At 58.8% G+C, this 20,993-nt stretch overlaps 1 protein-coding gene and 1 long non-coding RNA gene across 2 annotated transcripts in view; one reads left to right on the top strand and one right to left on the bottom strand.

Moving 5' to 3' along the window:
* Positions 1 to 9,209, bottom strand: part of B3GAT3 (beta-1,3-glucuronyltransferase 3) — a 22,188-nt gene extending 12,979 nt beyond the window's left edge. The window contains exons 1-4 of the mRNA XM_075326547.1: positions 9,070 to 9,209; positions 8,722 to 8,844; positions 6,758 to 6,881; positions 5,044 to 5,374 (exon numbers count right to left, since the gene is read on the bottom strand). Of these exons, the coding sequence (XP_075182662.1) occupies positions 5,044 to 5,374; positions 6,758 to 6,881; positions 8,722 to 8,803 (537 nt within the window). The 5' untranslated portion in view covers positions 8,804 to 8,844; positions 9,070 to 9,209. The remainder of the gene's footprint in view (positions 1 to 5,043; positions 5,375 to 6,757; positions 6,882 to 8,721; positions 8,845 to 9,069) is intronic.
* On the top strand, positions 9,102 to 20,993 carry LOC142255098 (uncharacterized). Its single transcript, XR_012727345.1, has 2 exons — positions 9,102 to 9,464; positions 20,259 to 20,993. It is a non-coding gene; the product is annotated as an uncharacterized LOC142255098 (long non-coding RNA).

Here is a 20,993-nt window from a genome sequence, read left to right as displayed (position 1 = left end):
TCTGTAGTGAACGCTGTTTGTCCAGCGGAAGCTTCACTATCGCTGGAAGAGTATGAAACTCCATGCCAAGATATGTCAGATTGGACCGGTGTCAGATTTGACTTTGGAAAATTGATGATCCACCCGAAACTCTGGAGAGTCTCCAGAGCAATGTTCAGGCTGTGTTGGCATGCCACTTGAGTGGGTGCCTTGACAAGCAGATCGTCTAAGTAAGGGATCACCGAGTGTCCCTGAGAGTGTAGGACTGCTACCACTGCTGCCATGACCTTGGTGAAGACCCGTGGGGCTGTCGCCAGGCCGAAAGGTAGTGCCACGAACTGAAGATGTTCGTCTCCTATGGCGAAACGCAGGAAGCGCTGATGCTCTGGAGCAATGGGTACGTGGAGATAAGCATCTTTGATGTCGATTGATGCTAGGAAATCTCCTTTGGACATTGAGGCGATGACGGAGCGGAGCGATTCCATCCGGAACCGCCTGGTTTTTACGTGTTTGTTGAGCAGTTTTAGGTCCAGAACAGGACGGAAGGATCCGTCCTTTTTCGGTACCACAAACAAGTTGGAGTAAAAACCGTGACCCTGTTGCTGAAGAGGCACAGGGATCACCACCCCTTCCGCCTTCAGAGTGCACACCGCCTGAAGAAGAGCATCGGCTCTCTCGGGGGGCGGGGATGTTCTGAAAAAAACGAGTCGGAGGACGAGAGCTGAGCTCTATCCTGTAACCGTGGGATAGAATGTCTCTCACCCATCGGTCTTTTACCTGTGGCAGCCAGGCGTCGCAAAAGCGGGAAAGCCTGCCACCGACCGAGGATGCGGTGTGAGGAGGCCGAAAGTCATGAGGAGGCCGCCTTGGGAGCGGTTCCTCCGGCGGTCTTTTTAGGACGTGACTTAGACCGCCATGCATCGGAGTTCCTCTGATCCTTTTGAGGCCTTTTGGACGAGGAGAACTGAGACCTTCCCGTGGGCCGAAAGGACCGAAACCTCGATTGTACCTTCCGTGGTTGAGGTCTGTTTGGTTTGGACTGGGGTAAGGAAGAGTCTTTTCCCTTGGATTGTTTAATGATTTCATCCAATCGTTCACCAAACAGGCGGTCGCCAGAAAATGGCAAACCGGTTAAGAACTTTTTGGAAGCGGAGTCTGCCTTCCATTCACGTAACCACATGGCCCTGCGGACTGCCACCGAATTGGCGGATGCTACCGCTGTACGGCTCGTAGAGTCCAGGACCGCATTAATGGCGTAGGACGCAAACGCCGACGCCTGAGAGGTTAAGGACACCACTTGCGGAGCAGATGTACGTGTGACTGCATTAATCTGCGCATGACAAGCTGAGATAGCTTGGAGTGCCCATACGGCTGCGAATGCTGGAGCAAAAGACGCGCCGATAGCTTCATAGATGGATTTCAACCAGAGCTCCATCTGTCTGTCAGTGGCATCTTTGAGTGAAGCCCCATCTTCCACTGCAACTATGGATCTAGCCGCCAGTCTGGAGACTGGAGGATCCACCTTAGGACACTGAGCCCAGCCCTTGACAACGTCAGGGGGGAAGGGATCACGTGTATCCTTAAGGCGCTTGGAAAAACGCTTATCTGGACAAGCTCGGTGTTTCTGGACTGCCTCTCTGAAGTCAGAGTGATCCAGAAACATACTCAATGGACGCTTGGGAGACCTGAAACGGAATTTCTCCTGCTGAGAAGCTGACTCCTCAATTGTAGGAGCTGGTGGAGAAATATCCAACACCTGATTGATGGTTGCTATAAGGTCATTCACTATGGCGTCACCATCAGGTGTATCCAGGTTAAGCACGGTCTCAGGATCAGAATCCTGATCTGCTACCTCCGCTTCATCATCCAGAGAGTCTTCCTGCTGTCACCTGGACAGTGGTAGCAGGTGGTTCCCACCAGTAGCAGAGGCTCCGGCTGAGTAAGTGCCACAGGGGCCGAGCATTGCACACAATGAGGGTCCGTGGAACCAGCCGGTAGTATAGCCGCACATGAGGTACAGGTTGCAAAGTAAGCCTGTGCTTTGGCACCCTTGCTATTTGCAGACAACATGCTGTTGTCTCCTCTGAGTACAATCCAGGAGGGTATATAGCCAAAAATCAACAGTGCGACAGTACAGTGTAAATGTATAGCATATAAGCATATATATATATATATATGTACACTTCTGCACTCAGTGGGGCCAGCACCTCAGGTGCTGCTTACCGACCGCTCAAAGCGGTTGTGTGATCACCAGAATCCCTGCATGGGCCTCCCAGAGCCTGTTGTCTCTCCTCTCCAGCGTTAGAAGTGCTGACAGGAATGGCTGCAGGCGTTCTGTGGAGAGGAGGGGGCTGTGGGCGTGCCCTAGAAAGTGCGGGAATCTGGAGCCCCAGTGTGCTGTATGAGGGGGGAGGAGGATACAAAGTATGCTCCAACCCTCAGCACTAACGTCCTGTGCAGCGTCCCGCCCTTCCCCTGACTGGCAGGCCTGGGGGCAGGAATATGCGATACTAGGCCGCAAAAGCCGGGGACTAAAGTAATAAGCGCGGCCGGCATATAAGCGCGGTCGGCGCGGTAGTCCCCGGCGCACAAACACACCCAGCAGTGCTGAAGTGTATATGGCCACCAGCGCTCCATGCGCGGTTCCCACGGGGACACAGAGTACCTCACAGCGCGGCCGGCGCGGCTGTCAGTGGCATTAGTCCCCGGCGCACTAACACACCCAGCAGTGCTGCAGTGTGTGTGGCATCAGCGCTCTATGCGCGGTCCCCACGGGGACACAGAGTACCTCACAGTAGCAGGGCCTTGTCCCTGTCGATACTCGGCTCCTGTCAGCAGATTCCCCAGGGGCTGCGGAGGGAGCACGGTCTCATGTGCCTGGAGACCGATTAGGATCCCACTTCACCCAGAGCCCCTAAGGGATGGGGAAGGAAAACAGCATGTGGGCTCCAGCCTCTGTACCCGCAATGGGTACCTCAACCTTAACAACACCGCCGACAAGAGTGGGGTGAGAAGGGAGCATGCCGGGGGCCCTGTTATGGGCCCTCTTTTCTTCCATCCGACATAGTCAGCAGCTGCTGCTGACTAAGATGTGGAGCTATGCGTGCATGTGTGCCTCCTTCGCACAAAGCATAAAAACTGAGGAGCCCGTGATGCACGGGGGGTGTATAGGCAGAAGGGGAGGGGCTTTACACTTTTAAGTGTAATACTTTGTGTGGCCTCCGGAGGCAGAAGCTATACACCCAATTGTCTGGGTCTCCCAATGGAGCGACAAAGAAAGCACGATCATACATGTGCACCCATCCTGTGCATAATGATAGATGTGTTTAGTGGGAAAACCTTACAATAATCACCTAGTAATCTGAAATAAACGCATGTATTTTATAACTGCTCGCTTGCCGTTTAATGTATCCCCTCCATTAAAGTGAGACTATCAGCACAAAATGACTGTTCAAACCAGTGTTTCCCAAACTCCAGTCATTACAGCCCCCAACAGGTCATGTTTTCAGGATTTCCTTACTATTGAACAGGTGATGGAATCATTATCAAGGCATCACCTGTGCTATATTAAGGAAATCCTGAAAATATGACCTGTTGGGGGGTCGTGAGGACTGGAGTTTGGGAAACACTGGCGTTAGGAGCACCGTTGGTGTGTGGTTGAGCAGCTTCCCATCAACTTGCTTTGCATTAAAGGGAATCTGTCACCAGATTTTTGCTCCTCCAACTGAGAGCAGCATACTGTAGAGACAGAGACCCTGATTCCAGTGATGTGTCACTTGCTGAGCTGTTTGATTTTATTAAAATGGCAGCAATGTTTTCTCTGCTGCAGATCTAGCAGTTATACTGAGCTCATAAATATGCCGGACTACCTGCAGCACGCCAAGTAGTCCTGTAATGATAATCTACTGCTGATTAAACTGTGATTTTATCAAAACTACACTAAAAGGTACTTTTCACACATAACGAGATCGCTAGCGAGATCGCAGCGGAGTCACGGTTTCCGTGACGCAGTAGCAATCCCGTTAGCGATCTCGTTATGTGTGACACCTACCAGCGATCAGGCCCCTGCTCTGAGATCTCTAGTCGTTGCCGAATGGTCCAGGCCATTTTCTCCAAAGGCGATGTCCTGCTGTGCAGGACACATCGCTGTGTTTGACACTGTGTGACAGGGTCACAGCGACTGCTGAGATCGTTATACAGGTTGCTACTGCGACCTGTATCGTTCCTGCATCGTTGGTAAGATCTGACTGTGACCTCTCACCTGCGACCTCCCAGCGACTTACCTGTGATCCCTATCAGGTCGCATCATTTTCGGGATCGCTGGTAAGTCGTTGTGTGTGACTGGGCCTTTGCATTACAGGGAATCTGTCACCAGATTTTTGCTCCTCCAACTGAGAGCAGCATAATGTAGAGACAGATACCCTGATTCCAGCGACGTGTCACTTACTGAGCTGTTTGCTGCCATTTTGATAAAATCACTGTTTTCTCTGCTGCAGATCTAGCAGTTATACAGAGCTCATAAATATGCCGGACTACGTGCAGCACGCCAAGTAGTCCTGTAATGATAATCTACTGCTGATTAAACTGTGATTTTATCAAAACTACACTAAGCAGCCCAGTAAGTGACACATTGTTGGAATCAGGGTCTCTGCCCCTATGTTCTCCGGATCTCAAATTAGATGGCAGAAATCTGGTGACAGATTTGCGATAACCACTCTACTTCCTTGATTGACAGCTCTGGTTTTACAGGAGGCAAGAGAGAGTGACGATAAAGGGAAACAAATAGGATGGAGAGTGCACTGATCTGTCAGTCATGTCTATGCTTAGTTTGAACAGTCATTTTGGGCTGACAGACTTGATATAAGGGTACATTCAGATGTCTGATTTTCTCACGTATGAGAATAATGGACTGCGTATCACCAGTGTTTTTGATGAAAGCTTTATCAGTTTATAAAAATAAAAAAAAAAAAAAAAAAAAAAAAAAAAAAAAAAATTCTTAAATCTTCTCTATCTAGCAGTCCATAAAAAAAAAAATGGACGGCACTCAGCTGGAGCACATCTCACCTCCTTAAAGATCCTAATACTGTATGTGTTGTCATCATCAGCGAAGTAAACAACCCCATGGTCCTTGGCTGATCTGTTCTCACGCAGCCAACGCAGAGCTTCATTTCGCTGTTCAACTCCACGTGGTTTCAACCAGTTGGGGTCCGAGTCCTTTAGTTTCATTGCTGGAGGGGTCAGCACATTCAGGTGGGTGTACTGCAACTCGCTCTGGGCCAGCAGATCGGCCACTGAAGTAGTGCGGGCCGCAGAGTCTTCCACCACGATCCAGTGAAGAGCAGGGACGAGGAGTAAGGTTTGGGACAGACGAGTAAGTTCGGCCCGCTGATGAGGTCTGATCAGGACAAACGAAGAAAGTAACTTATTATGTATCCGGTGTTGGGCAAATGTCATTTTATGTGCAGGTAACGCTTTGTCTGGCAGATTAAAATGGGAATAACACTTATGAAAACTGCGCTGATGTCCCATTTTAAGCCCCCCCCGTTCTAGTCTTGGAAGTGCTAAATCTGCAGTCATCAAGACGTTTCTTAAAGGGAACCTGTCATGTGCAATATGGACCTAGAACCACGAGCAGTTCTGGGCACATATTACTAATCCCTGCCTAACCGTCCCTGTATACACTAGCATAGATAAAGAGATCTATAGAAAAAGGATTTATAAAGATCCTTTATGATATGCTAATGAGCGCAGGGACTAGTTGCAAGGGCGTGAGTTCCCTTGGCTAGTCAGCCTCCTTATGTTAGCACACACCTGTTGGCGTACTAACAAACTAATGAATGCGCACCTTTGCCGCACATACCTTAGTCTTGATGGCGGAGGATGGATGTGAACTGCGCATAATCTAGAGTCTTCAGCACTTCCAGTCATGCATACCTCAATGAAGCCAGGAAGCTAATACCCGGCATCAGTTTAGTGCGCATGATCAGAAGTCTCGGGGACTTCGGATCATACGCAGTGCGCATCCATCCTCCACCGGCTGCCATCAAGACTGAGGTCTGTGCGGTGAAGGTGCACATTCATTAGTATGTTAGTACGCCCACAGGGGTGTGCTAACATAAGGGGGCCGACTAGCCAAAAAAACTACACTAAATTACGCATTCACGGCACTTCTGGGGGTTATGATAGGTGCTCAGATACGGTCCAACCCTGTCTTCATATAGAAAGATAATCTGGCACTCAATTGAATTGAAAGCAAAAGATCCCTTTAATTGGGTAATTCAAGTAGCTGTATTTAATTTCACACTGCTATTAAATTTTGCTTGAGCGAGGGAAACTTTATGCTCAGCCCCGCGATAGGGGCACAGCGAAAAACGCCTGCGCGAGACTCCAGCAGCATGGACGATGAAGGGGACGGCGTCATCCATGTAAATCATGACTGGGGGACGGCGAACAGCGGCAGGAGGGGGGACAGGAGCCGAATTAGAGCCCGCCCATCTGCCCAACCAAACTCATTTGCATAAGAAATGGTAAGATTTTATAAAGTTCTTTTAGGGGTCTGCAAGGGGGGCCAGCAACAAGGCGCACCTTCCTAGAATGCAGCCCAGGAGCTGCAGAAGGTGATATTTTTGGTTTAATAGGGAAAAAACTGGTGACAGGTTCCCTTTAACAAACCCTGGAGAGAACATGAAAAGCCAAACATTGTGCCGCCATGTCTAATGTGCAATAATCTGAAAACCAAAACTCTCTAAATCATAAATTGCAAAATTTCCCAGCTTACCTTGTATGAGTCGGGGTTACTACATATATGACAGGCAAGTTTTCCCCACTAGCACGGTGCGGGGTTTCCCTCCTGTGAATATTATTAGCTGGGTTTATCTGATGCTTACAGTCACATTGCTGACCTGCAAAGAATCACAGTGAGCAGATGTGAAGACGACAACCTTGGTATATCTAGAAGACTAATTGCACTATTCAATCTCACCCGTAAAAAATAATAAATAATCTTCTAAAAACGTGACCCAAAATAATGATGAAAGGGAACCTGCCAGGAGCTTCAGGGTCTTCAGACCAGTTACATTAAGGCAGTAAGTGCGGATTCCAGCCAAGTGCACCGATCTTCTGCCAGCGCAGCCTGTGTACTTCACTGACGTCAGTTCAGTATTGCTATGCCACCGTTATCCATAGGACAGACGTCAATCAAGCTCATGGAGCAGGCCTGCTTTTAATAGCTTGTCCATAGGATAGGTCATCAATCTGAGATCGCTGCCTCCATACATCAGCTAATATTTGCTCCGGCAGCGGCTGGATATCAGCAAAAAAAATGGAGTGAAGCACAGCAGCGCTGCACTTTGTTTAGTGGCCGCTGCCAGGTACTGCAGTTTCTCCTATTCACTTCTATCTTGTATGTGTAGGATTAAATTTCAGCTGATGAAAGGGAGTGTCGGGTACAATACCCCCACAATCTCATGCTGATAACCTATCCGAAAGATACACAGGTCAAGGCAGCCACTTTAAGGCTATGTGCCCACGCTAGAATGTCCCTGCGGATTTTTTTGCCTGAAAATCCGCGACTTTCGCGGCAAATCCGCACCCGCGGATTTGCCGCGGATTTTTTTTTTTTTTTTCCCCATTCAAAGCCAAAAATCCGCACCAAATCTGCACCAAACAATTGACATGCTGCAGATTTTTCCGGATCAAAATCCGCGGCAAATCCGCCGCGGAAAAATCCGCAGCATGGGCACAGCATTTCCAAAATGCCATTGAAATGGCTTGGAAGTGCTGCTGCTGCAGATTTTCGGCAAATCCGCGGTAAATCCGCGGTAAATCCTGTAGTGTGGGCACATAGCCTAAAGGGATTTTCTGGTTTCAGAAAACAAGGCCACCCCCACTCTAGCAGCAACTGTTTTAAACAAACTAGCTTTTACTTATATCCTCCCCAGTCCAGCAGTGAGTATCCACAGTTACTCCAGGTATCTGTTATTGCATGCAGCCCTGAAGTACTTCAAAAGCACTGCAGCCTATCAGGGAGCTCAGCCTGTCAACTTGGACCACCGATCAAAGCATTGCAGCCGATCAGTGAGCTCAGCCTGTCAACTTGGACCACCGACCAAAGCATTGCAGCCGATCAGTGAGCTCAGCCTGTCAACTTGGACCACCGATCAAAGCATTGCAGCCGATCAGTGAGCTCAGCTTGTCAACTCGGATCAAAAGCACTGCAGCCAATCAGCGAGCTCAGCTTGTTGACTCATATCAACAGATCAATAAGCTCAGTCTGTCAACCTAGATCAGTGATCAACAGCACTGCAGCCGATCAGTGAACGCAGCCAGTCAACTTGGATCACTGATCAACAGCACTGCAGCCGATCAGTGAACGCAGCCAGTCAACTTGGATCACTGATCAACAGCACTGCAGTCGATCAGTTAGCTCAGGCTGTCAACTCGGACCACTGATCGGCTGCAGTGCTGTTGTGACATTAGGGCTGCAAGGAAAGCATCAGAGGAGACTCCATGCTGGACTTGGGAAAGTAATAAAGCTCACACAGTTGTTTTGGTTTTTTTTTAAACAAACTGCACCTAGGGGAGAAGAGTTTTCTGCAGATGAGAAACCCCTTTAAAGTGATCTACCGACACAAACTTATTTTTTCGCTCTTGCAAACCTATGGCCTGTGAGGTGAGGGGGTTTTGCAGGACGTTGGCGACCATTGTCCTGGAGTATAACATGTAGGTCGGGGGATTACGCACCGAGTTGCAGTAGCGCGTACAGGAGACCGGTGCTGGACACCACAAAGTACACCAGGAAGATGTTCCTCAGCTTCAGCCTCATGGTAAAAAAAACAAGGCAGACGTGAGGTCAGACATGAACATCTGCAGGGAAAACAGACAGAACAGTGGTCAGCCGTAATGTCTAATATTAACATATGAACACATGGGGTATAAAGAGGAACTACAACTCCCAGAGGACAATGAGAACTAGAACAATCAGTGACTGGGGGGTAAATGCCATCTAATAAACGATTGCATGCTGGGAGTTGTAGTTTACACTGCTGTATAATAGGGATAATATAGTCTATGCCATAAATAGCTCCTTACCCACATTACACGAGCTGCCGACAAAGCCAGAGCTGAACCCGACGAGTAATATTGCCACCTCGCTGCATGGCTCCCCGGCCAACACTGAGCACTGCCAGGAAGGTAGAGGCTAGATCAGAGTTGATTTTTTGAGGTGGGAGGAGTGATTTCATGAAATCATGATGTCACCGGAAGGGGCGGGGCCTCCTCAGGTCCGTGCAGATCTGTGGGCGGGAAGCGGCAGTGCTTGGGCTCCTCTGTGCAGAGCGGAGGATCCTGACCCTGAGGTGGAGAAGAGTCAGCGTTTCCTCATTAGTTATAGCTCTGGGGTCTCAGCCTGGATGTTGGGGGCACAGAGCAGTGTCTCCTGTCTGTGTTGGGGGCTGCAGCTCGTGTATGTCTCAGGCTTCAATAAGGTAAGTGTCTTATGGGGGGTTACACGGAGCAGGGGATGATACTGTACGTTTGGGGGGGCTTGCACTGGCCGGGGTGCGACGCTGCATGTTAGGGGGGGGATGGCACTGGCCGGGTTGGTGACGCTGCACGTTTGGGGGGGCTCGCACTGGCCGGGGGGCGATGCTGCACGTTTGGGGGGGTTCGCACTGGCCGGGGGGCGATGCTGCACGTTTGGGGGGGCTCGCACTGGCCGCGGTGCGACGCTGCACGTTTGGGGGGGATCGCACTGGCCGCGGTGCGACGCTGCACGTTTGGGGGGGCTCGCACTGGCCGGGGGGCGACGCTGCACGTTTGGGGGGATGGCACTGGCCGGGTTGGTGACGCTGCACGTTTGGGGGGGCTCGCACTGGCCGCGGTGCGACGCTGCACGTTTGGGGGGCTCGCACTGGCCGCGGTGCGACGCTGCACGTTTGGGGGGCTCGCACTGGCCGCGGTGCGACGCTGCACGTTTGGGGGGCTCGCACTGGCCGCGGTGCGACGCTGCACGTTTGGGGGGGCTCACACTGGCCGGGGGATGATGCTGTACGTTTAGGGGGGCTCGCACTGGCTGGGGGGCGACGCTGCACGTTTGGGGGGGCTCGCACTGGCCGGGGGGCGACGCACGTTTGGGGGGATGGCACTGGCCGGGTTGGTGATGCTGCACGTTTGGGGGGGCTCGCACTGGCCGGGGGGCGACGCTGCACGTTTGGGGGGGGCTCGCACTGGCCGGGGGGCGATGCTGCACGTTTGGGGGGGCTCGCACTGGCCGCGGTGCGACGCTGCACGTTTGGGGAGCTCGCACTGGCCGGGGGGATGATGCTGTACGTTTGGGGGGGCTCGCACTGGCCGGGGGGCGACGCTGCACGTTTGGGGGGGGCTCACACTGGCCGGGGGGATGATGCTGTACGTTTGGGGGGGCTCGCACTGGCCGGGTGGATGACGCTGTACGTTTGGAGGGGTTCGCACTGGCCGGGGGGCGACTCTGCACGTTTGGGGGGGCTCGTACTGGCCGGGGGGGCGACGCTGCACGTTTGGGGGGGCTCGCACTGGCCGGGGGGCGATGCTGCACGTTTGGGGGGGCTCGCACTGGCCGGGGGGATGACGCTGTACGTTTTGGGGGGGCTCGCACTGGCCGGGGGGAAGACACTGTACATTTGGGGAGGCTCGCACTGGCCGGGGGGATGATGCTGCACGTTTGGGGGGGCTCGCACTGGCCGGGGGGCGACGCTGCACGTTTGGGGGGATGGCACTGGCCGGGTTGGTGACGCTGCACGTTTGGGGGGGCTCGCACTGGCCGGGGGGCGATGCTGCACGTTTGGGGGGGTTCGCACTGGCCGGGGGCGATGCTGCACGTTTGGGGGGGCTCGCACTGGCCGCGGTGCGACGCTGCACGTTTGGGGGGGATCGCACTGGCCGCGGTGCGACGCTGCACGTTTGGGGGGGCTCGCACTGGCCGGGGGGCGACGCTGCACGTTTGGGGGGATGGCACTGGCCGGGTTGGTGACGCTGCACGTTTGGGGGGGCTCGCACTGGCCGCGGTGCGACGCTGCACGTTTGGGGGGCTTGCACTGGCCGCGGTGCGACGCTGCACGTTTGGGGGGGCTCACACTGGCCGGGGGATGATGCTGTACGTTTAGGGGGGCTCGCACTGGCTGGGGGGCGACGCTGCACGTTTGGGGGGGCTCGCACTGGCCGGGGGGCGACGCACGTTTGGGGGGATGGCACTGGCCGGGTTGGTGATGCTGCACGTTTGGGGGGGCTCGCACTGGCCGGGGGGCGACGCTGCACGTTTGGGGGGGGCTCGCACTGGCCGGGGGGCGATGCTGCACGTTTGGGGGGGCTCGCACTGGCCGCGGTGCGACGCTGCACGTTTGGGGAGCTCGCACTGGCCGGGGGGATGATGCTGTACGTTTGGGGGGGCTCGCACTGGCCGGGGGGCGACGCTGCACGTTTGGGGGGGGCTCACACTGGCCGGGGGGATGATGCTGTACGTTTGGGGGGGCTCGCACTGGCCGGGTGGATGACGCTGTACGTTTGGAGGGGTTCGCACTAGCCGGGGGGCGACTCTGCACGTTTGGGGGGGATGGCACTGGCCGGGGGGGCGACGCTGCACGTTTGGGGGGGCTCGCACTGGCCGGGGGGCGATGCTGCACGTTTGGGGGGGCTCGCACTGGCCGGGGGGATGACGCTGTACGTTTTGGGGGGGCTCGCACTGGCCGGGGGGAAGACACTGTACATTTGGGGAGGCTCGCACTGGCCGGGGGGATGATGCTGCACGTTTGGGGGGGGCTCGCACTGGCCGGGGGGCGACGCTGCACGTTTGGGGTGGCTCGCACTGGCCGGGGGGCGACGCTGCACGTTTGGGGGGATGGCACTGGCCGGGTTGGTGACGCTGCACGTTTGGGGGGGCTCGCACTGGCCGGGGGGCGACGCTGCACGTTTGGGGGGGCTCGCACTGGCCGGGGGGCGACGCTGCACGTTTGGGGGGGGCTCTCACTGGCCGCGGTGCGACGCTGCACGTTTGGGGGGGATCGCACTGGCCGCGGTGCGACGCTGCACGTTTGGGGGGGCTCGCACTGGCCGGGGGGCGACGCTGCACGTTTGGGGGGATGGCACTGGCCGGGTTGGTGACGCTGCACGTTTGGGGGGGCTCGCACTGGCCGCGGTGCGACGCTGCACGTTTGGGGGGCTCGCACTGGCCGCGGTGCGACGCTGCACGTTTGGGGGGCTCACACTGGCCGGGGGGATGATGCTGTACGTTTAGGGGGGCTCGCACTGGCCGGGGGGTGACGCTGCACGTTTGGGGGGGCTCGCATTGGCCGGGGGGCGACGCTGCACGTTTGGGGGGATGGCACCGGCCGGGTTGGTGATGCTGCACGTTTTGGGGGGGCTCGCACTGGCCGGGGGGCGACGCTGCACGTTTGGGGGGGGCTCGCACTGGCCGGGGGGCGATGCTGCACGTTCGGGGGGGCTCGCACTGGCCGCGGTGCGACGCTGCACGTTTGGGGAGCTCGCACTGGCCGGGGGGATGATGCTGTACGTTTGGGGGGGCTCGCACTGGCCGGGGGGATGACGCTGTACATTTGGGGAGGCTCGCACTGGCCGGGGGGATGATGCTGCACGTTTGGGGGGGCTCGCACTGGCCGGGGGGCGACGCTGCACGTTTGGGGGGGGCTCGCACTGGCCGGGGGGCGATGCTGCACGTTTGGGGGGATGGCACTGGCCGGGTTGGTGATGCTGCACGTTTGGGGGGCTCGCACTGGCCGGGGGGCGACGCTGCACGTTTGGGGGGGGGCTCGCACTGACCGCTGTGCGACGCTGCACGTTTGGGGGGGCTCGCACTGGCCGGGGGGCGACGCTGCACGTTTGGGGGGATGGCACTGGCCGGGTTGGTGACGCTGCACGTTTGGGGGGGCTCGCACTGGCTGGGGGCGATGCTGCACGTTTGGGGGGGGGGATCGCAGGGGACGAAGCTGCAGGTTTTGGGGGGGTTCGCACTGAGCACAGGACGACGCTGAATGTTTGGGGGCTCGCACTGGGCAGGGGGTGACGCTGCACGTTTGGGGGGGCTCGTACTGGGCAGGGGGCGACGCTGCACGTTTGGGGGGGATCGCACTGGGCAGGGGGCGACGCTGCACGTTTTGGGGGGGATCGCACTGGGCAGGGGGATGATGCTGCACGTTTGGGGGGGCTCGCACTGGCCGGGGGGCGATGCTGCACGTTTGGGGGGGCTCGCACTGGCCTGGGGGCGACGCTGCACGTTTGGGGGGGCTCGCACTGGCCGCGGTGCGACGCTGCACGTTTGGGGGGATGGCACTGGCCGGGTTGGTGACGCTGCACGTTTGGGGGGGCTCGCACTGGCCGGGGGGCGACGCTGCACGTTTGGGGGGGCACGCACTGGCCGGGGGGGCGACGCTGCACGTTTGGGGGGGCTCGCACTGGCCGCGGTGCGACGCTGCACGTTTGGGGGGGCTCGCAGTGGCCAGGGGGTGACGCTGCATGTTTGGTGGGCTTGCAGTGGCCAGGGGGCGACGCTTCACGTTTGGGGGGGGGGGGGGGGCTGGCACTGGGCAGGGGGCGACGCTTCACGTTTGGGGGGGCTGGCACTGGGCAGGGGGCGACGCTGCACGTTTGGGGGGGCTGGCACTGGGCAGGGTGCGACGCTGCACGTTTGGGGGGGCTGGCACTGGGCAGGGGGCGACGCTGCACGCTTGGGGGGCTCGCAGTGGCCAGGGGGTGACGCTGCATGTTTGGGGGGCTCGCAGTGGCCAGGGGGTGACGCTGCATGTTTGGGGGGGCTCGCAGTGGCCAGGGGGTGACGCTGCATGTTTGGGGGGCTCGCAGTGGCCAGGGGGTGACGCTGCACGTTTGGGGGTCTCGCAGTGGCCAGGGGGTGACGCTGCACGTTTGGGGGGCTCGCAGTGGCCAGGGGGTGACGCTGCATGTTTGGGGGGCTCGCAGTGGCCAGGGGGTGACGCTGCATGTTTGGGGGGCTCGCAGTGGCTAGGGGGTGACGCTTCATGTTTGGGGGAATCGCAGTGGCCAGGGGGGTGACGCTGCATGTTTAAGGGGGGGGGGGCTCGCGGAGGGCGACGCTGCACGTTTGGGGGGTTCTCGCTGGGCAGTGGTGCGTGTTGTTGTGGGCTCTCGCGGGGCAGTGGTGCGTGTTGTTGTGGGCTCTCGCGGGGCAGTGGTGCTTGTTGTTGTGGGCTCTCGCGGGGCAGTGGTGCTTGTTGTTGTGCGCTCTCGCGGGGCATTGGTGTGTGTTGTTGTGCGCTCTCGCGGGGCAGTGGTGCGTGTTGTGGGGGCTCTCGCGGGGCAGTGGTGCGTGTTGTGGGGGCTCTCGCGGGGCAGTGGTGCGTGTTGTGGGGGCTCTCGCGGGGCAGTGGTGCGTGTTGTGGGGGCTCTCGCGGGGCAGTGGTGCGTGTTGTGGGGGCTCTCGCGGGGCCTCTCTCCCTGCGAGCCCCCCCCCCGACGTGCAGCCTCTCTCTCCCTGCGAGCCACCCCCCCGACGTGCAGCCTCTCTCTCCCTGCGAGCCACCCCCCCGACGTGCAGCCTCTCTCTCCCTGCGAGCCACCCCCCCGACGTGCAGCCTCTCTCTCCCTGCGAGCCACCCCCCCGACGTGCAGCCTCTCTCCCTGCGAGCCACCCCCCCTACGTGCAGCCTCTCTCTCCCTGCAAGCCCCCCCCCCCCGACGTGCAGCCTCTCTCTCCCTGCGAGCCCCCCCCGACGTGCAGCCTCTCTCTCCCTGCGAGCCCCCCCCGACGTGCAGCCTCTCTCTCCCTGCGAGCCCCCCCCCCCCCGACGTGCAGCCTCTCTCTCCCTGCGAGCCCCCCCCCCGACGTGCAGCCTCTCTCTCCCTGCGAGCCCCCCCCCCCGACGTGCAGTCTCTCTCTTGGGGGCGCACTGGGCAGGGGGTGACGCTGCACGTTTGGTGGGGGCAAAGGGGGCCCTGTGTGTGTGTGGGGCCGTGTGTGTGTGTGTGTGGGGCCGTGTGTGTGTGTGTGTGTGTGTGTGGGGCCGTGTGTGTGTGTGTGTGTGTGTGGGGCCGTGTGTGTGTGTGTGTGTGTGTGTGGGGCCGTGTGTGTGTGTGTGGCCGTGTGTGTGTGTGTGTGTGGGGCCGTGTGTGTGTGTGTGTGTGGGGCCGTGTGTGTGTGTGTGTGGGGCCGTGTGTGTGTGTGGGGCCGTGTGTGTGTGTGGGGCCGTGTGTGTGTGTGTGTGTGGGGCCGTGTGTGTGTGTGGGGCCGTGTGTGTGTGTGTGTGTGGGGCCGTGTGTGTGTGTGTGTGTGTGGGGCCGTGTGTGTGTGTGTGTGTGGGGCCGTGTGTGTGTGTGTGTGTGGGGCCGTGTGTGTGTGTGTGTGTGGGGCCGTGTGTGTGTGTGTGTGTGTGTGGGGCCGTGTGTGTGTGTGTGGGGCCGTGTGTGTGTGTGTGGGGCCGTGTGTGTGTGTGTGGCCGTGTGGGGCCGTGTGTGTGTGTGTGTGTGGGGCCGTGTGTGTGTGGGGCCGTGTGTGTGTGTGTGGGGCCGTGTGTGTGTGTGTGGCCGTGTGGGGCCGTGTGTGTGTGTGTGTGTGGGGCCGTGTGTGTGTGGGGCCGTGTGTGTGTGGGGCCGTGTGTGTGTGGGGCCGTGTGTGTGTGTGTGTGTGTGTGTGGGGCCGTGTGTGTGTGTGGGGCCGTGTGTGTGTGTGTGTGTGGGGCCGTGTGTGTGTGTGTGTGTGTGTGTGTGGGGCCGTGTGTGTGTGTGTGTGTGGGGCCGTGTGTGTGTGTGTGTGTGTGGGGCCGTGTGTGTGTGGGGCCGTGTGTGTGTGTGGGGCCGTGTGTGTGTGTGGGGCCGTGTGTGTGTGTGGGGCCGTGTGTGTGTGTGTGGGGCCGTGTGTGTGTGTGGGGCCGTGTGTGTGTGTGGGGCCGTGTGTGTGTGTGTGGGGCCGTGTGTGTGTGTGTGGGGCCGTGTGTGTGTGTGTGGGGCCGTGTGTGTGTGTGTGTGTGTGTGGGGCCGTGTGTGTGTGTGGGGCCGTGTGTGTGTGTGTGTGTGTGTGTGTGGGGCCGTGTGTGTGTGTGTGTGTGTGTGTGTGGGGCCGTGTGTGTGTGTGTGTGTGTGTGTGTGTGTGTGGGGGCCGTGTGTGTGTGTGTGTGTGTGTGTGTGTGTGTGTGTGTGTGGGGCCGTGTGTGTGTGTGGGGCCGTGTGTGTGTGTGGGGCCGTGTGTGTGTGTGTGTGGGGCCGTGTGTGTGTGTGTGTGTGTGGGGCCGTGTGTGTGTGTGTGTGTGTGGGGCCGTGTGTGTGTGTGTGTGTGTGTGTGTGTGTGGGGCCGTGTGTGTGTGTGTGTGTGGGGCCGTGTGTGTGTGTGTGGCCGTGTGTGTGTGTGTGTGTGGGGCCGTGTGTGTGTGTGTGTGTGGGGCCGTGTGTGTGTGTGTGTGGGGCCGTGTGTGTGTGTGTGTGGGGCCGTGTGTGTGTGTGGGGCCGTGTGTGTGTGTGTGTGTGGGGCCGTGTGTGTGTGGGGCCGTGTGTGTGTGTGCGTGTGGGGCCGTGTGTGTGTGCGTGTGGGGCCGTGTGTGTGTGTGTGTGGGGCCGTGTGTGTGTGTGCGTGTGGGGCCGTGTGTGTGTGTGCGTGTGGGGCCGTGTGTGGGGCCGTGTGTGGGGCCGTGTGTGTGGGGCCGTGTGTGTGGGGCCGTGTGTGTGGGGCCGTGTGTGTGTGGGGCCGTGTGTGTGTGTGTGGGGCCGTGTGTGTGTGTGTGGGGCCGTGTGTGTGTGTGTGGGGCCGTGTGTGTGTGTGTGGGGCCGTGTGTGTGTGTGGGGCCGTGTGTGTGTGGGGCCGTGTGTGTGTGTGTGGGGCCGTGTGTGTGTGGGTGTGGGGCCGTGTGTGTGTGGGTGTGGGGCCGTGTGTGTGGGGCCGTGTGTGTGGGGCCGTGTGTGTGGGGCCGTGTGTGTGGGGCCGTGTGTGTGTGGGGCCGTGTGTGTGTGTGTGGGGCCGTGTGTGTGTGTGTGGGGCCGTGTGTGTGTGTGTGGGGCCGTGTGTGTGTGTGTGGGGCCGTGTGTGTGTGTGTGGGGCCGTGTGTGTGTGTGTGTGTGTGGGGCCGTGTGTGTGTGGGGCCGTGTGTGTGTGTGTGGGGCCGTGTGTGTGTGGGTGTGGGGCCGTGTGTGTGTGGCCGTGTGTGTGTGTGTGTGTGTGTGGCCGTGTGTGTGTGTGGCCGTGTGTGTGTGTGTGTGTGTGGCCGTGTGTGTGTGTGTGTGTGGGGCCGTGTGTGTGTGTGTGTGTGGGGCCGTGTGTGTGTGTGTGGGGCCGTGTGTGTGTGTGTGTGTGGGGCCGTGTGTGTGTGTGGGGCCGTGTGTGTGTGTGTGTGTGGGGCCGTGTGTGTGTGTGGGGCCGTGTGTGTGTGTGTGTGTGGGGCCGTGTGTGTGTGTGTGTGTGGGGCCGTGTGTGTGTGTGTGTGTGGGGCCGTGTGTGTGTGTGTGTGTGGGGCCGTGTGTGTGTGTGTGTGTGGGGCCGTGTGTGTGTGTGTGTGTGTGTGGGGCCGTGTGTGTGTGGGGCCGTGTGTGTGTGTGTGGGGCCGTGTGTGTGTGTGTGGCCGTGTGGGGCCGTGTGTGTGTGTGTGTGTGGGGCCGTGTGTGTGTGGGGCCGTGTGTGTGTGGGGCCGTGTGTGTGTGGGGCCGTGTGTGTGTGTGTGTGTGTGTGTGGGGCCGTGTGTGTGTGTGGGGCCGTGTGTGTGTGTGTGTGTGGGGCCGTGTGTGTGTGTGTGTGTGTGTGTGTGGGGCCGTGTGTGTGTGTGTGTGTGGGGCCGTGTGTGTGTGTGTGTGTGTGGGGCCGTGTGTGTGTGGGGCCGTGTGTGTGTGTGGGGCCGTGTGTGTGTGTGGGGCCGTGTGTGTGTGGGGCCGTGTGTGTGTGTGGGGCCGTGTGTGTGTGTGGGGCCGTGTGTGTGTGTGGGGCCGTGTGTGTGTGTGGGGCCGTGTGTGTGTGTGTGGGGCCGTGTGTGTGTGTGGGGCCGTGTGTGTGTGTGGGGCCGTGTGTGTGTGTGTGGGGCCGTGTGTGTGTGTGTGGGGCCGTGTGTGTGTGTGTGGGGCCGTGTGTGTGTGTGTGTGTGTGTGGGGCCGTGTGTGTGTGTGGGGCCGTGTGTGTGTGTGTGTGTGTGTGTGTGGGGCCGTGTGTGTGTGTGTGTGTGTGTGTGTGGGGCCGTGTGTGTGTGTGTGTGTGTGTGTGTGTGTGTGGGGCCGTGTGTGTGTGTGTGTGTGTGTGTGTGTGTGTGTGTGTGTGTGTGTGTGTGTGGGGCCGTGTGTGTGTGTGGGGCCGTGTGTGTGTGTGGGGCCGTGTGTGTGTGTGTGTGTGGGGCCGTGTGTGTGTGTGTGTGTGTGGGGCCGTGTGTGTGTGTGTGTGTGTGTGTGTGTGTGGGGCCGTGTGTGTGTGTGTGTGTGGGGCCGTGTGTGTGTGTGTGGCCGTGTGTGTGTGTGTGTGTGGGGCCGTGTGTGTGTGTGTGTGTGGGGCCGTGTGTGTGTGTGTGTGGGGCCGTGTGTGTGTGTGTGTGGGGCCGTGTGTGTGTGTGGGGCCGTGTGTGTGTGTGTGTGTGGGGCCGTGTGTGTGTGGGGCCGTGGTGTGTGTGTGCGTGTGGGGCCGTGTGTGTGTGCGTGTGGGGCCGTGTGTGTGTGTGCGTGTGGGGCCGTGTGGTGTGTGTGCGTGTGGGGCCGTGTGTGGGGCCGTGTGTGGGGCCGTGTGTGTGGGGGCCGTGTGTGTGGGGCCGTGTGTGTGGGGCCGTGTGTGTGTGGGGCCGTGTGTGTGTGTGTGGGGCCGTGTGTGTGTGTGTGGGGCCGTGTGTGTGTGTGTGGGGCCGTGTGTGTGTGTGTGGGGCCGTGTGTGTGTGTGGGGCCGTGTGTGTGTGGGGCCGTGTGTGTGTGTGTGGGGCCGTGTGTGTGTGGGTGTGGGGCCGTGTGTGTGTGGGTGTGGGGCCGTGTGTGTGGGGCCGTGTGTGTGGGGCCGTGTGTGTGGGGCCGTGTGTGTGGGGCCGTGTGTGTGTGGGGCCGTGTGTGTGTGTGTGGGGCCGTGTGTGTGTGTGTGGGGCCGTGTGTGTGTGTGTGGGGCCGTGTGTGTGTGTGTGGGGCCGTGTGTGTGTGTGTGGGGCCGTGTGTGTGTGTGTGTGTGTGGGGCCGTGTGTGTGTGGGGCCGTGTGTGTGTGTGTGGGGCCGTGTGTGTGTGGGTGTGGGGCCGTGTGTGTGTGGCCGTGTGTGTGTGTGTGTGTGTGGCCGTGTGTGTGTGTGGCCGTGTGTGTGTGTGTGTGTGGGGCCGTGTGTGTGTGTGTGGGGCCGTGTGTGTGTGTGTGGGGCCGTGTGTGTGTGTGTGTGTGGGGCCGTGTGTGTGTGTGTGTGTGGGGCCGTGTGTGTGTGGGGCAGTGTGTGTGTGGGGCAGTGTGTGTGTGTGTGGGGCTGTGTGTGTGTGTGGGGCTGTGTGTGTGTGTGGGGCAGTGTGTGTGTGTGTGGGGGGCCGTGCGTGTGGGGCCGTGTGTGTGTTGGGTGGGGCTCGCAGGGAGAGAGGCTGCACGTTGGGTGGGGGGGGAGAGGCTGCATGTTGGGGGGGGGAGGATGCAGGGGGAGAGAGGCTGCACGTTGGGGGGGGGGAGCTTGCAGGGGGGAAGAGGCTGCATGTTGGGGGGGGAGCTTGCAGGGGGGAAGAGGCTGCACGTTGGGGGGGGAGCTTGCAGGGGGAAAGAGGCTGCATGTTGGGGGGGGAGGATGCAGGGGGAGAGAGGCTGCACGTTGGGGGGGGGAGCTTGCAGGGGGGAAGAGGCTGCATGTTGGGGGGGGGAGCTTGCAGGGGGCAAGAGGCTGCACGTTGGGGGGGGGGAGCTTGCAGGGGGAAAGAGGCTGCACGTTGGGGGGGGGGGGAGCTTGCAGGGGGAGAGAGGCTGCACGTTGGGGGGTGGAGTTTGCAGGGGGAGAGAGGCTGCACGTTGGGGGGGGAGCTTGCAGGGGGAGAGAGGCTGCACGTTGGGGGGGGGGGGAGCTTGCAGGGGGAAAGAGGCTGCACGTTGGGGGGGGGGGGGGAGCTTGCAGGGGGAGAGAGGCTGCACTTTGGGGGAGAGAGGCTACACGTTGGGGGGGGGGGGAGCTTGCAGGGGGAGAGAGGCTGCACGTTGGGGGGGGGGAGGCTGCACGTTGGGGGTGGAGCTTGCAGGGGGAAAGAGCTTGCAGGGGGAGGGAGGCTGCACGTGGGGGGGCTCGTGCTGGGCAGGGGGCCGTGTTGCACTTTGTGGGAGGTGTGCTATTAATCTTCTCCCTTTGTTTTTCTAACACAGTTTGTGACTACTGGCATCTGGGTGTAATTGCCCCCCGTCGTCCCACCTTAGAGACTGAGAGAACAGTGTGGTCTAATGCACATCATCCTCCGGTGTCCTCCAATGTATTCAACAAGAGGATTTTTATGGTAAATGGAGAAATACAATTTTTACACCTAAAACGCACGGGACTCCGATACAAAAGATTTTTTTTCTTTCATTGTTGCCAATGTCCAACATGGCTTTATTCTACGTATTAATTTGTAAAGTTGATTGTTACAGTGTATATTTGTATCCCCGACCTTCTGTCTCCCCCTCCCTAATTACCCTGTAGACTGTAACCCCCCCCGAGAGCAGGGTCTGCGCCCCTCTGTACCAGTCTGTCAGTGTTATATATTTGTATCCCCGACCTTCTGTCTCCTCCCCATTACCCTGTAGACTGTAAGCCCCTGAGGGCAGGGTCCGCTCCCCTCTGTACCCGTCTGTCAGTGTTATATATTTGTATCCCCGACCTTCTGTCTCCTCCCCTTTACCCTGTAGACTGTAAGCCCCTGAGGGCAGGGTCCGCTCCCCACTGTACCCGTCTGTCAGGATTGGTTTATTCACTGTAATTTATATCTGTATTTTGGGTGTTACCCGTTCCCATGTACAGCATGGAATAAATGTTCTCTATAAAAATAAAACTGTATAAATATATTTCTCCTTTTTTTTTTTTTTTTTTATTGATATACTTATTTTAATAAAACTGTTCTAGAA

This window comes from Anomaloglossus baeobatrachus, chromosome 10 (genome assembly GCF_048569485.1).
Source record: "Anomaloglossus baeobatrachus isolate aAnoBae1 chromosome 10, aAnoBae1.hap1, whole genome shotgun sequence".
NCBI classification, from domain to species: Eukaryota; Metazoa; Chordata; class Amphibia; order Anura; family Aromobatidae; genus Anomaloglossus; species Anomaloglossus baeobatrachus.
This window is presented reverse-complemented; position numbering and strand designations above follow the sequence as displayed.